The 15,700-nt window shown below is 30.7% G+C and overlaps 1 protein-coding gene across 1 annotated transcript; it reads right to left on the minus strand.

The window, feature by feature from the left end:
* Positions 1-379: 379 nt before the first annotated feature.
* Positions 380-3,242, minus strand: LOC145572101 (endoglucanase 17-like). Its single transcript, XM_081631126.1, has 8 exons — positions 2,861-3,242; positions 2,534-2,740; positions 2,209-2,409; positions 2,007-2,099; positions 1,752-1,913; positions 1,492-1,603; positions 1,209-1,372; positions 380-1,109 (listed from the first exon to the last, which is right to left on the minus strand). The coding sequence occupies exons 1-8, from the start codon at positions 3,110-3,112 to the stop codon at positions 777-779; spliced, it is 1,524 nt and encodes a 507-aa protein (XP_081487252.1). The 5' UTR covers positions 3,113-3,242; the 3' UTR covers positions 380-776.
* Between the last annotated feature and the right edge of the window lie 12,458 nt (positions 3,243-15,700).

Consider the following 15,700-nt stretch of genomic DNA (forward strand, 5'->3'; position numbering starts at 1 on the left):
ACTCTAATTATTTAAAAGTGATAAACTAAGGATCAAGGATTATAAGGGTGAAATAATTTGTTCAATTATTTTCTTGAAGTACATTTTAGCACTATTTTATATTCCGTACTTGTATAGTTTTCACCAATTTCTTTAAAACCATAACCTTCTTTATTTTAGGTACAATTGCCTTCATCGAAGAAGATTACTCTAATTTTAATCTTACAACATCAAACAACCAACATATTCAGCAAAAGATTTTCACATTACTTCCCAAGAAACATTTGCAAGTTTCGTTGTAGAATAACTTTAAACAATCAAGCATATATCTACATGAACACTAATTTTTTAACTAATAATATAAAAATAATCTACAATTTGCAAACTTAGATAAAAAAAGAGTATATTATAATAATATGAAAATAAAGTCCAATGCCCAATACAAACACTGACAATATGGACTTTACAATAACGAACACGCCGTTTGTGGCACGAAACCAGCAAATATTACCCGTTAAATAGGAAATTCCACCCTAATAAGTAATAACATTTCTCCTTAAATTCTTCAAACTATTGTACTACTAAAACATTAATAGTAATATTAGTAGTAAATTAAAATTAAAAAAAAAAAAAAAAAAAAAAAAGCAGAACCACTCTCTTTTCTTAAGGGGCTCCAACTTTAGATCCTAAACCCACTAATTACACTTCATTTAATTAAAAAAAAAACCCTTTAAAAAAAGTAATTAGGGAAAGCGCCCTAAATAATTAGGGAAGGTGCCCAAAATAATTGGGTTACTTTAGAGTTGTCCATAAGAATGAGCCAAGTAAGCAAGGGCACCCACAAGAGGGGCATTGATGTAAGTTGATGGCTCAGATTGTTCATAATCAGACCTTTCATCTGGGAAATTATCATGAAGATCTGGCCCACCAACAATTGCACCTACATGAACATTTGGGTTGGGTGATTCTGTTTTCATGAAATCAAATCCTGCTGAGCATTGGATCTTTTGTGGGTGTGATGTGATCGACGGTAGCGATGCACCCCGGTGATGGATTCGTTTCGGGTAGTTCGGTCCGTACCCTACCATGTAGGACATCTTTTTTGGGTTCGTACCCAATAGATAGTCTACCTGTAATTTAATAGTCACGTAACATGTTAGCCATCTTACAACTATTGTTACACGTTAACATATTAAAATGTCGATACAAGCACGAATTTACTGATATACCTGTTTTTTGGCGATTGATCGAAGGGTTCGGGCAGAAACAACGGTGCCACCACACGACACGGTCATGCGAGAACGTTTAAGGTACTTAGCATAGGTTAATAGAAGGAATGAGGTAGATGTCACATATTGCATGTTGTCATCACTCATCTTAAACAATAGTCCTCCTACACACACATTGTATTTATTAAATTAGCCGTTAGAAAATGCCAATTTCATGATTCACCAACAAAATTCATATCAAAAACAAAAAACATTACTGTTAAAGAGTGTTAAGGGGGCCCACCTGGAGTGTATTGGGCAGTTGAGAATGGTGCACCAGGAATGAGGGAACAAATGAAATTATCAGAGTGGCTTTTGTATTCATGGAGTCCTTGCAATCTTTGAACAAGGAAAGACTGTCCAAATAGTAAGCATAAACCATTATTAATAACACCGATCGATGTGTGATTTGTTGTGATCAATTGTGCTATTTTTTAAAATATGGAATATATTTAATGTAATTAAAGAGTATTAAAAGACTAAAAAAAAAAAGAGTGAAAGTACCTTAGAAAGAAGAATTCTAGCACCAGCATGCTTGTTATCCCAACCAAAAGTGTTATCTTCTTCACTAGCACCAAGAACTTGACCATTTCTTTGAATGTAGTTTAGGTACATTGGGTTCCTTGTTGCTCTATGTAACCAAGCAGCACCCCATAAAAGCTCATCCTAAAATATTTAATAAGTAATTTAAAAATTAGTATTAAAATAGTTAATTAGAATATTGGTAATTAAATATTTTGATTAAAAAATCTTGGTTACCTGATAACCAGAATAAGAGCAATAGAAGGGACAAACATAACTCTTGAGCCCATCACTGTAAGTCCCTCTGTACTTATCAGCAAACTCAAAAACCTTCACCCAAAAATAAACAAAAAATTAATAAAACAATTAAAATATTAATGAAAAAATTAAATAAAATAAAAAGAACTAGAAAATTAAGGGTGTGAAAGTACTAAATTACCCTAATGGCACGGCTAATGAGAACCCTTGAATAGGCACGGTCACTCCTCCTAAAGACCATAGAAGCAGCAGCAAGAGCAGCAGCAGTTTCAGCAGCAACCTCAGTACCAGGGGTATTTTTGTCAACTTTTAATACAGTTCTTGGTGTGTCCATATCTTCAGGCCTTTCCCAACATGCATGATCCTTTTGTGCATCTCCCACCTAAACAAAAAATAAAAACAACACCCATTTTAACAATTGTCATAAAAATTACGGCACATGTTCGGATTTAGTTATCATGTTACTAGTTAAGTACGCTATCAACGCGACAACTAATTACGGGTACCTGAACATAGATGGTGTCAGGATGTGCGGTTGCTTTTAGGAGGTAATCAGTTCCCCAACGAACAGCTTGTTTAGCATGTAGGAGTTCTCCTTTCATAAGACCACCAAATTCAATCACACTCCATGATAACATTGTTGTTGTAAATGCCATTGGAAACCCAAACTTAACATTGTCCCCTGCATCATAATACCCTCCTACTAAATCAACCTGCATTTTAATTTTACAGCACCAAAAAATAATCAGAAAAATACCCATTAAACCTTACAAAATTCCCAGAAATATAAAGAAAAAATTACAAAAAATGAGGGAGAAAATGTAGGAAAATACATGAGCTTGAGCACCATCAGAAAGACCAGAGTCTTTTCTCCAAGAAACTCTTTGGTTAGCTGGGAGTTTTCCTGATCTTTGGCCTTCGAAAAAGAGGATGGATTTTGTGAGGGCATCTCGGTAATTGTGAGAAGCGAAGCGAGAATGGCGGGGGTGGTGGAAGCTTCTGAAAGGGTTTCCATTGCAGAGAAGGAAGAAGGTAAAAAAACAGAGCAGTAAATAAACAGGGGAGGTTGAAGAAGAAGAAGCCATTGTTGGATTTTTGGAGGGAAAATGGAGGTAAAATTAGGGTTTTTTAGAGGGAGAGAAAAAGGGTAGTGTTGCAATTGACTAATAAACCAACAACTGCCCTCTTCTTCAAAGAAAAAAGTTAGAGGAGAGAGAAAATGAGTGTGAGAAGGGCAGAGGAAACAGAATGCTCAGCTTCAGTTTTTATAGTGGGGGAAAAGGGGTTTTGCATTCTATGATTGTTTTTTTTTTTTTTTTTTTTTTTTTTTTTTTTTTTTTTGAAGGGTGCTTTTTGCAACAATTAATTTCTTTATCTTGAATTGGATTGGATATGATCCATATTAATGATTTATTCTAGGTCAGTATGCCATGCTCTTTGGATGGTCTTGTATCAATTCCATGCCATGGTAATTATGTTTGTTTTGGATAATATTTGGTAGTACATATAATTGATTCAAGATTGAACTGGGAATGTTGTATACAAGGATGGCATATTAAATTTGTATAGTTGTATAGTATTGGTATCGTGTAATGGAGCATGGAGTACAAGATTTTGTCTTTAGATAATTTAGGCTCGAGTGTGGAAATCGACTTTTCTTCATAGTACAATGTCTCACATTCTCACAACAATTATAGTAGTAAGTTAGTAGCCTAGCTTTGAACCCTTTCTCATCTCATTTAATTGTGTCTAATTGAATTTAAAATAATGGTTTACTCCAACTATCGATAACAATGTTGTTCCCTTAGCCATTCATGCCAACATTTGGAGTTTCAAATGAAACACATAGTCACTAATACAACCACAATACAAATTCTATAGCCAAAATTGTGTTTTAGAATTCCAATAGTATACTTTTCAAAAAGGTAATTGATCAATATTAATCCATATTTTGCAGAATTCATACCAACTTTCATAAATGTTTCATATGTTAAACTTAATATTCGTGGTTAAAAATAAAAATGACTCTATACAACATTGTCATTTTCATTTATCAAAGCATAATGTGTACGGTGTACAGTGTACTTCAAGGTCAACAAAATAGCGGAATTTATTGCCTCAATCACACATTACATTCAGCACTATTTGAAAAAATAAGTTTGGGCAAAATGTAAACTAGATAGATACATTTACTTTTGCTAAGACAAGATTATCCAAATTCTAATACTCCCTCCGTTTTATAATGTTAGTCCCATATGGCATCAATCACATAAAATAAGAAAACAAATATATTTGGAATCTAACATTAAAGTACAACAAATTTCATAATTAGTTTACCTTATTTAACTTTTTTGATTTTTCATTAGGAAAGCACAAGTCATAATTGTATAATTTAAGGTAAAAATTTCCTTACTTAGAGTCATGTCATCAATCCCACAATCAATTAATTCCAAAAAAAATCAAGTTATAAATGAAATATATTCAATATGGGTACATCTTTTTGAAACGCCCAAAATAATATATGAGACTAACATTATAAAACAGAGAGAGTATTATATTATATTTTTGTATTAAAAAAATAATATTGTATTGTGGCTGATATACTCCATATTAATGTATAAAACAGTAGTACTTGGTAATAATAATTAACGAATAACTTGAATGTAACAATTCATGTAACGAAAAAACAGTTAGGGACGTTAGTCACGGTAATTGAGCAAGATGGCACTAATGGCCGTGGATGTTAGATTAGGACCGGTCAGTTAGGGACGTTACTCACAAAAGTGTGGTCTCGTGACGAACTTCATAATAGTAGTACAACTGTACAAGTAGTTAAGTTGCAAAACGGTCAACAATATTGTCTTTCTTTAGGATACATTCCAACGAAAGGGACTTTCTTTACTCCTCCCTAGACCTAGCAAACGGGTCATTCGGGTCGAGTTTGGTCGGGTCAGCAAATGTTCGAATCGGGTGTGGTCGATTAGAGTTTCGAGTCTGCACTTCGAGTCAAGTTCAGGTCGGGTTAAGTTTGGGTCGTGTCTGTTAGGGTCGGGTCTGTTCAGATCAGGTCAATTTTTAGGATCAATTTCGGGTCGGGTTAATTTCGGGTTGAGTCAATTCGGGTCGGGTCTATTCGGGTCATCAAAATAAATTCACTTAAAAAAATAGTTGAAAAATAAAGTAAATTCGTTAAAAAATATAAAAAAATCGTGAGTACCTATTACTTAGGAAAGAAAGAAGCCTAAACTACACCATTTCACCCTATTCACTTAATTATTCGGGTCAATTCAGGTCGGGTCATTACGGGTCGTGTCGATTCGGGTCAAATCGGGTCGGGTCACTTCGGGTTTCGGGTCATTTTGGGTCGGGTCAAGTTCGGGTTTTGGGTCAACTTCAGGTCATGTTCGGGTCAACTCCATTTCGGGTCGGGTTAGTTCGGGTTCGGGTCATTTTCGGATGAACTTTCGAGTTACGAGTTGGGTCAATCGGATCGGATCAGGATTGCCAGGTCTACTCCTCCCTCACCTATATTTTGCTACTAATCTGTCTCTTATTTAAGTACTTGCTAGGTGATTAATAACGCAAACTAATACTACAAAGTACTTGCATGATATTCTTGGTAGTAAGAATCATGTTAGGATTAGATCTCATACACAGTTAAAATATTGTACTATCTCCATTACATATTAGTTGTAACTTTGAAATATTTTATCTGTTATAAACATTACCCAAAATTGTAACTAATATGTAACGGAGGTAGTAAATGTATAGTTACCGGAGAGACAAAAGGATACATTTTTTTTTCTTTTCTCCATTGATGTCTTCTTGTTAAGCTCACACTTAAAGCCTAATATATTAGCATAAGAGTAAGTTTATCCCTCAAACTTTGGCGCATTTTTCAGACACTGCCACATCAATTTTTATGTTAACATTAATTAGCTATATTTTTCATGTTGTATGATGAGTTTACGTAACATTATTGGCTAAAGTTATTCTCATTTGATGAGTCTTAAAATTAAAGTGAATATTGGTTGTCCCATGTTTGGTGAATAACTGAAATTTAATGCTAATTGTGTTAGCTGATTTTGAGCACATGGTTATATTAAGTTATTGTACATATTAGCTTCTTGCCATGTTTGGTGAATAACTGAAATTTAATGCTAATTGTGTTAGCTGATTTTGAGCACATGGTTATATTAAGTTATTGTACATATTAGCTTCTTGCCTGCTTGTATAAAAACGTTTGATATATACATAATTAAATAATGCTATTTGTATATGCAAAATGACCAATAAGGACAATGACATATTTTGATTTATTTTCTAGGATTAGTTATATGTATATATATAACCTCCACTAGGAAAAAACCACCCTCCAACCACCAAAAAACCCAAAGAGGGTGGTTGTCGGGGGGTTTTTGTGGCGTGTCAATGCCGAAATAATTGGTCAGTATAGAAAATCCGGCTAGAGGTAGTCTTTTACAACATTTTTCCTTTTATTAGGTAATTTTTTACAATAATTTTTCAATTAGGTAGTTTCTCACAAATTCTAGATTTTATTAGCTTAGGCAATTTCTTACAAAAAGTCCTATGATTTATGCATAGTATTTTCTTAAGGTAAGATCGAGTTCAACTTTTGTATGACGTACTCACAATTAAATAGTTATTACGAGGAGATCAAACTATTCAACCAATTAAAGCCTCTCAACTGCAAAATAATGATAAGATAAGAAGTGAAATCAAAATGTAAACTAAATTGAACTCAACCTTACTCGACCTAAATTAATCAAATCGATTCTCATATTTATAACCCTAGGCGATTTTCACCTCAAGCATCATTACAAGAAGCCAAGAAATCTTACAAGTATGGAAAATACTCAAAAACTTGGTTGCAATCCCATTAAGTAGGAGCAAAACTAAACTCAAGTCGTCAGAGAATCACATGGGTGATCTGAAGAAAATAGAGTAAAGAATAAGACGAGTATAGTAATAGTAACACCGAAAATGGTGTCGGAAAAAAGAGATGTCTTAGTTTATGGGGTTGTTTAGGTTCAAGGTTTAAGACCCATTTTCAAGTATCACCCTCAAGTTCATTGACTGGACCACAATACGGTCGAGATCTAATAGGCCCATGCCATGCTATTGCATCTATAGTTTTGCAGTGATAAAAGGACTTATAGTATATGGTATGGTCGTATATATCACATGCAATATGGAAGATCAATATCAATTATTTACTTCATTCCACCCTAATACTTACAATTGTCAATTCAGGGTTTCCATCAGTTTCCCATTTCTTTGTTTAATTTTGGTTCAGATTTCAGACTACAACCCATCCATCCACCTTTTTATTTTTTTATTTTATTTTTTATGATCAAGATGTATTTAATATGGTGGGCCTATTCACTTCGGCTTAATTTCAGTTCAGTTCCAATCAATTCAGTTCAGCTCCTAATTTCCTTCTCTCATAAAATATTCATTTAAACTCTATTCAGTTTAGTTCAGCTTAGCTCCAATCAGTTTAGTTCAATTCAATTCAGATCAGTTCAATAAATGTAAACAGACCCGGAGTACAAAGTACTACTCTAATCCCTATGTTCTAGAATATCTAACACGATCAATACTGTACACATGTCAATGTACTACTTTGACTTTATTTTTATATAATTAAATATTAATGAAAAATATTCAAAAAAATTACATTAATTATAAAGCTTTATATTAATACTTATCTAATAACACATTTTATGATATTATATGTTTTTATTATATTAGTAAATAAATTATGGTCAAAGCCAGTAGGTAAATATTGAAATTTTTTTTACGTCCCACATATTCTGAGATGGAGAGAGTCCTATATGGATTTGTTTTTGAAAATAATTCATTGATTGAGGAAGTTAAAGCTTAAAACCACCCCTAAATTAGCATAGTAGCATATATCATTTTCTTTATTCCTACAACTCCTTATTTAATAAGAAAATGACTAATTAGATTTAAATGAGATACAATTTTGATATTATTAAAGTTTGTAGTTTAATCTATGCATGCCTCGGGTTGCTTATGTGAAACCACACTTAATTAATTTGTGGCTTAAGCTATATACACTCGAATAATATTATATGAGTTCAAACAGCAACTTGATTTCTTGAACTTATTTACTAGTAAAAAATTTGTGACTTATTCTCATCAAAATCACATCAGATCAAATTAAATCAAATCATAAATATCCATGTCAAATGACTACAATATTTCATTTACTTATCAATATTATTAAAACCCAAAGATAAGAAGTTCTATTCCGCCACGTGTCAATTTTTTCTCTTATTTAGCCATGTCATCAAATATGCCACATAATCAAACTAATTAACTCTATTAATATAGCAATGTCTCTACAAAAAAGATACCACTAAGGTATAACTAAAACCTTTTCACTCTATTATTTCCATTTAATTGTTATGCGTAATTTACTCTTTGTAATAAATTGACATTTAGAAACTGACCAAAAAAAAAATGAAACTTTAATAACTCTTAAAATTTTCATTCTTATTTGCCTTAAAAATTTGATTCAGCCCACAATCTTCATTCAACTCACAGTATTAACAACTCACAACCTATATAAAACAACTCACAACCTATTTAATACGTGGGGAATCTTTTTCATCTGTATATATGATTAGTTTTACAAACTAAAATCTCATTAATATCATTAATACAAACAATTAAAAGGATACCACTAACTGATCTATATAAAAGCTTTCCACTCTATTATTTTCATTTAATTGTTATGCGTCTTTTACTCATTGTAATAATTTTCATTCTTCAATTGGAGCAAAAAGTAGAGCCTAATAAATTTGGTAACCGATGGGTTTATTCCAATTTTCTTTGGTGGTTTTATTAAGTGATTGAACTAAATGTCAATGCTCATTTGAAGAAAAACAAAAAAAAAAAAACAAAACCCGGGACATCGCCCGGGTCACTAACTAGTTACAGTATTATATAGCTTTATTTAATGCATATTAATAAAAATTATGAATATTGCATGGTTGAAAACTTCAATTAAACTGAGACAAATATAACAAGATGTCAATTAATGATAGGAGTACAACTTATTATTTTATGTATGTGTGTACACTCAAAGTTTAGGTTGTTTCTCAATTCTCTTATCACATCGGATAAGACCAAATTAGAAAATTATGCAAACCAAACCTTAAACTAGAACACCACATTTCAGGTGAAGGGAGCAAGTATTGGTTCATGTTTGATGATTATAATTGGAAACAATAATCACAAATTAATATGTATACACTCTGTGCTACTGCATATACGGATTAATAAGATTTGTATAAACATATGACATCACATACGACAGACAAATCACTAGTAACCACTAACTAGCCTCCCTCAGATCGATCCGATGACTATAAAGGTTTAACTATGTGCTCCCTCCGTTTCATAATGATGTTTCTGTTTGGAATCTTTGACTTTTTAAAAATAAGAGAGAATCTTTTAAATTTCTCTCAATCTATAAGAACAAATATAGTCATGTGGGATCTAGTTTGATTCGTCTTGATGAGTACGTTATTAATATCTAACTTTTATAATTTTTGCTAATGTGATACTAAAAATATTTGCGGTCAAAGAGAGATAAAAATTTGCATCGATTTACGTAAACATGAACATTATTATAAAACAGAGGGAGTAACTAATTAGTTTTTAATAATCTTAAATCAAGTATGTTTATTATTTATTCTTTACTATTATGTATGGTTATTTATTAATGATAATATTTTTCTTTCTGTCAAAAAAAAAAATAAATAAATAAAAAGAAGAAAAAAGTACTACGAAGTACATGTGTTCCTAAAACTTCAACTAAACTATTATTCATATAGTCAAAGTAAATAACTTTGACTACATTTAATGATGTATATAAATAATAAAAAAAAAAAGGGCAAGTGAGATTTTGTTAGATTCATCTTAATGTAAAATTTTAAATTTTTTATTTTATTTTTGTTTTCTTAATTATTTCATATGGCCGAATATAAATAATAAAAAACACGCATTAAAAATCACACAACAAACTGAGTCACTCTTGTAAGAACAGAGAGAGTTGAGTATAAGTTTACTTAGCATCTGAAAAATACTTAACGAAATAGCCTCACATGAAGGCAGACCTATTAATGGCTTGGGTGGCACCAGTCCCTCCAAAAAAAAAAAAAAAAAAAAAAAAAAAAAAACAAAAAAAAAAAACTTTTTAGTTTTTTTAATAAGGTAAAAGTGAAACTTTAAAGATTAAATACAATTATAATACAATAAATAACATTAAATTAGCTTTGTCATAGTGGTAATGCACTGAGTTTGTGCAAAAAGTCTTAGGTCGGTTATAGTCAGTTTATCTATACCTTTATTAATATTATTTTATTATTAGGATATTATTATAGTTATTATTATTATTATGTAGTATTAACATGAAGTGCATTCAATTTGTCCACATAAACAATAATTAATCGAGAAGTAATAGATAGATGGATAATAAACATACTTGTGGAATTTTATGAGAGTGAAATAAAGACAATGAAATAAGTTGAATGCATTCATCAATGTTTAAAGGTTTACATTCATGAATTTGGAGAAAGAATGAAGAACTTTACAGATCAAACGTTCTAGCTATACTTTTACAGGCTTATAGCATGATTACTATTATTGGATGCTGGGCATAATGAAATAATGGAGCAACTTATTTATTGTAAAACATAGAATTTGCGTGAGGTGATTGGAAGACAAAATCTGAGGTCTTGAACTTTTTAAAAGTAGATTGTATAAATGTTTACTTCTTATGACTAGCTAACAAATTGGGAAGTTATACTTTTTTACATTGAGTATTACTGCATGAATATTTTTTCTGTGGTCTAACAATTCAATCAAACTTTTGTTGTCAACAATGACTAATAACCTAGAATTCGATTTTTATGAATAAAATGGAATTATGGAAGTCATTGCATGAGTACGTGAACCAACAACAGAAAATATTGTGACTTTTGTGAGTAGGGTAGTTAGCTAATCGCACTTTATGCACATACTGAATCAAATTTGAGTTAATCGTTGTTGATCAATTTAATTCAATTCAAACTATTGTTTGATTTGAAGTACATAATCAAGCACTTAGGTTCACAAAAATTATTCTTATTGTTCCAAAATAATTAGCATATTTGATTTTTCACTATTCATATACTAATTTTGACCATTAATCTTAAATAATATATATTAAAAAATTTGTTATGAAATACAGGATGTTTATAGGTATCATATATTTATAATCCCCTTAAAAAAGAGTTTACCCCATGCACACTGATTTCTGTACTACATAAATTTTACAACCATTCATGATCTCAAGTACTCAAAGCTAATTATCAACTTCCAATATCCATCGGTTTACTATGATTAATATTCTTTTTTAAATAACCTTAGACGAACAAATAAAATTAAAAATAAATGTAACAATAATTGGAATTTAAAAATGAGATCAAAATAATTGAGTGACTTTAAATTTGAGACAGAAATTCCGCACGACCAACATACGCAATAGCACGGGACAGCCATGAAGAGAGGAATATAAAGCCAGCTGAGCATAACATGGAGAAGTGCAATACAATCATCAATTGAACCAATTAATAAGGGACATAACGAATTTTTTCTATGAATTATTAATACTCCTTCGGATAAAGTGTACGAGTAGATGATAATAAACTACAATAATATATACAAGTACATGCTAGTATTATTGATTAACAATTTAACATTACATATAGCCAAGAAGTAGTCAATTATTCGGTATTTAGGTCATGTTGATTTAAGTTGATGAGTCTTTCAATTTACCAAGCTAGTTCGGATATGATAAGTTGGGTTGGGTTATATTACTAACTATCTTAAGTCGTTTTGAATAATATTATAATTTCACTTATAGAGTATATATATTTATATATTTTTTTTCTTCTTCAAATTTGCTATGATATTAATTACTAGATAATAATTTTCCATAATTTTCCTAACCCTAATCTAGCTATGCTTGAACTTAATACATACAACGATAACACACACACACACACACACACACACACAAAAAAAAAAAAAAAAGTTCTTATTCTTAAAGATGATGGGGTCGACTACCCATGTGTGCATGAATTGGTAATCTATCTCGCGCTCATGTAATCATCCACAAAAATCCTCTAACCCCATTTATTGACAAGTACATTGTGATGCATGCTTTTGCAAACTCACTTTCTTAATTGATATCATTCTTAACTATTGTTATACAATCTGGTCATCTCCGTAATCCTTCTGTTTTTTTTAGAACTTTTTATTATCTCAATCTTCTTTATCCACCCTTTGACCAATGTTCGATATGTTGAAAGTAATGTAACCTATCAGTCAATGTATGTAAGAAGAAGTATGGCTAATATCATAGCCAATTCTCCTCTATATCATTCAACATCAATATTCCAACTTTAATTCGATGTGTTGAAATGCCTTCATTTCTATAGTTTTATTTCTTTACTACATGCGCTCATCTTATTTACATGTCTCTTTGTAAATGTCAAACATTTTGACCAATATAATATCACCGGTCTAATCCTGATCTAAAAACATAATTGTAAATTGTATCTAAAGTAGTTTTTATTGGCCTAAACTCTGATCAATCGATCAATTTGGTTCAATTTTGTCACATCTAAAGAACATCCAAAATGGAACAAATTTACAGTAAAAAGACTAAGAATATAATTTGGCAGTCTGGATAACACAACATTACATATAAAAAAGAGTATAATAATAACTCAATAAAAGATGAAAGGATGATAAAAGAAGATTCAATAAGTTTAGGTCAGCAAATAAACCACAAGGGTCCACACAAAAGAGCTCTCTGATTGAGCTTTTCATCATGTTTTCTAGCATTTGGCAATTGGCATGATAACAGAATGCCACATTTACATAAGTATATCATATCATCATGTGATAACCTGATATCTTTATTTTTTTCACATGCAATTTAATAATGAAATACAAAAAAAATAACATTTTATTACATTATTGTATAAATAATTAAGTAGAGTATATCCATGAGCATGTGCCATCTCTCATTGGATGTAGGAATATGAGCTGTATTAACTGTCAAACAGGCCAATGTGTTGTGTGTATATTTTGGGAGCTACGTATGCCTATGTATTATCATATCACGTCCTCTTGTTTAATTTGTTTATATGGATCTTTGACTTCCTCGAGTCAAGGAGAGAATAAAATGCTTATCCAGGTTGGATATACTATGTAAATTAGGATGTATAAAATTGGTTAATAGTAGGATGGGAATGAATGGAGAGAAAATGTTATTAGGATCGGGATTTTACTTTGAATTAGTAAATAATTATTTGTATATGAAATAGAATTGAACTGGTAAACTTGGACTGAATTGAAGTAGGATCTTATTAAATTGAAAAAATGATTAACAACTAGTGAGTTGCTAACTTGCTAGCATAAATCGATAATATAGACTTAGGCCCTGTTCTTTTGACTTGTTTTGCTCTGCTCTCCTTTGCTGAAATCTGATCTGCCCTGCTCTGCTCTGCAATGTTGAAAGCTCTGCTCTATTCTACTAAAATATGCCCTGTTTTGCTGACCTCTGCTCTTCTCTGCCCATAAACTCAAAAGAATAAAGCGTATAAACTATCCCACATTCTAGATCATGATTTTGACAAACGTATGTCCAAGAGACATATATTAGGCATTAGGATAGATAACAAAATAAATTTAACCATTTTAGGGCCTGTTCTCTTCGGTTTTTTTTTAGTTCAGTCAGTTCAGTTCCTAATTTTCTTTTCTAATAAAATATTTAGTTTAGTTCAGTTCAGTTCAGCTTCAATCAATTTAATTCAGTTCAGCTCAGTTTAGTAAATCAGAACAGGCCCTTACTTTTTCATTAGAAAAAAAAAGTTACATTATCATATTTGGAGATTTGTTAGTGAGGATTATTAAAATAAATAAATAAATAAATTGTTAGTGAGAAAGTTCATCAACAAGCAACTAATGCTAATGCAGATTTTTGAGTTTGATCATCATTTTAAGACTAAGGCTATGTTTAGTTCTACTTATTTAAGTCCCTTAATACTTATTTCAGATCAAAAAAAATAAAAAAATTAAATCAGACGAAATAAAAAAAAAAAATTCAAATCAGATCAGATGAGCAAATTAATACAAATTAAATTTAATGACATTTATTTGTATTTTTTATCTCAAGCATTAGTGTACAAATAAAAAAAAAATCATATTAAACCAGATCAAACTAGAAAGATTCAAATCTGAACAAATTAGATCAGGTGATCATGAATTGAACATTACGGCATGACCATAGTACCTTACTCGTAAATAGAATGTGTGGTTTTAAGCAATGAAAATGATGTAACTTTATGAAACTTTTTTTTTTTTTCCATATTTCCCACAAAAATATTAATTTAATTTTGATGTTTATTTTGATGCACAAGAAATTAAATTTTTTTCAACTGTATATTGATGTCATATTTGTTGGATCCAAATTTCTTTTATGAATTTCTTACAAAAGTAAATGAGTTATTGATTTTACTAAGAATAAAAAACAAAATGTCTTGATGCTTAAAGATTCTCTGATCTTTTGCTCCTCTAGCTATCCGACAGATAATTCTTAAAACAACGAAAACCTTTTTGCATGTTGATGGCAAGGAATTGCTAAATTTATTTTACATCATTCACTTTTAAACAAAATTAAGATACCTTAAAAATTGTGCTTCAAATTTCCGTAATGAAACACAATTACATGGAATGTTAAGTTGAGTTATCTTATTGACTTATTGTCTACCTTGCCAATGGAAATATCTCACCTTTATTGTTGAATATTGAATGTTGAATGCCAATGATCTAACTTTATTATAGGCCTCAAGTTAAAGTTAGAGAAACTTGATTGGATTACCAATCATGTATTCCTGTACTTGAAAACCCCATGTGTTCCTTCCCCTCAATTGGCCAAACAAAACTTAAAATCAATTGGTAGAGGTTGTATTGGGTTATACTACTATTAGAGCTATGGCTTATTTATACTGAAGTAAATAGGATGGTAAAATTGTAATTATTGACATATGTATAGTATATACTACTCCCTCCGTTTCATAATGTTAGTCTCACATATGGAATCAATCACATAAAATAAGAAAAGAAATATATTTGGAATCTAACATTAAAGTACAACATAATTCATAATTAGTTTACCTTATTTAACTTTTTAAATTTTTTATTAGGAAAGCACAAGTTATAATTGCATAATTTAAGGTAAAGATTTCCTTACTTGGAGTAATGTCATCAATCCACAACTTATTAATTCCAAAAAAAATCAAATTATAAATGAAATATATTCAATATGGGTATATCTTTTTGAAACGCTTAAAATAATATATGGGACTAATATCATGAAACGGAGGGAGTACAAGATACCATTAAATAGGTAAGTAGTATTTATAATACCAATTGATGGTATTATGGTATACGAAGTATGCTGGAGCATATATTTTTCTAATGATATAAATAACTATGCAAGTGATGCATGATACATCAAATGTCATATCACTATGAGATACAAAGTATAATATTACCAATGATAA

The sequence above is a fragment of the Chenopodium album genome, chromosome 12 (genome assembly GCF_948465745.1).
Source record: "Chenopodium album chromosome 12, dcCheAlbu1.1, whole genome shotgun sequence".
Taxonomy (NCBI): domain Eukaryota; kingdom Viridiplantae; phylum Streptophyta; class Magnoliopsida; order Caryophyllales; family Amaranthaceae; genus Chenopodium; species Chenopodium album.

What these genes read in the sequence shown, in the direction of transcription:
- LOC145572101 (XM_081631126.1), bottom strand. Translation starts at nt 3,112, where the DNA reads ATGGCTTCTTCTTCTTCAACCTCCCCTGTTTATTTACTGCTCTGTTTT. An exon ending in CTGACACCATCTATGTTCAG is followed by an intron (nt 2,410 to 2,533) that starts GTACCCGTAATT and finishes TTTTTTGTTTAG; the next exon opens with GTGGGAGATGCACAAAAGGA. An exon ending in TCATTAGCCGTGCCATTAGG is followed by an intron (nt 2,100 to 2,208) that starts GTAATTTAGTAC and finishes TTTTGGGTGAAG; the next exon opens with GTTTTTGAGTTTGCTGATAA.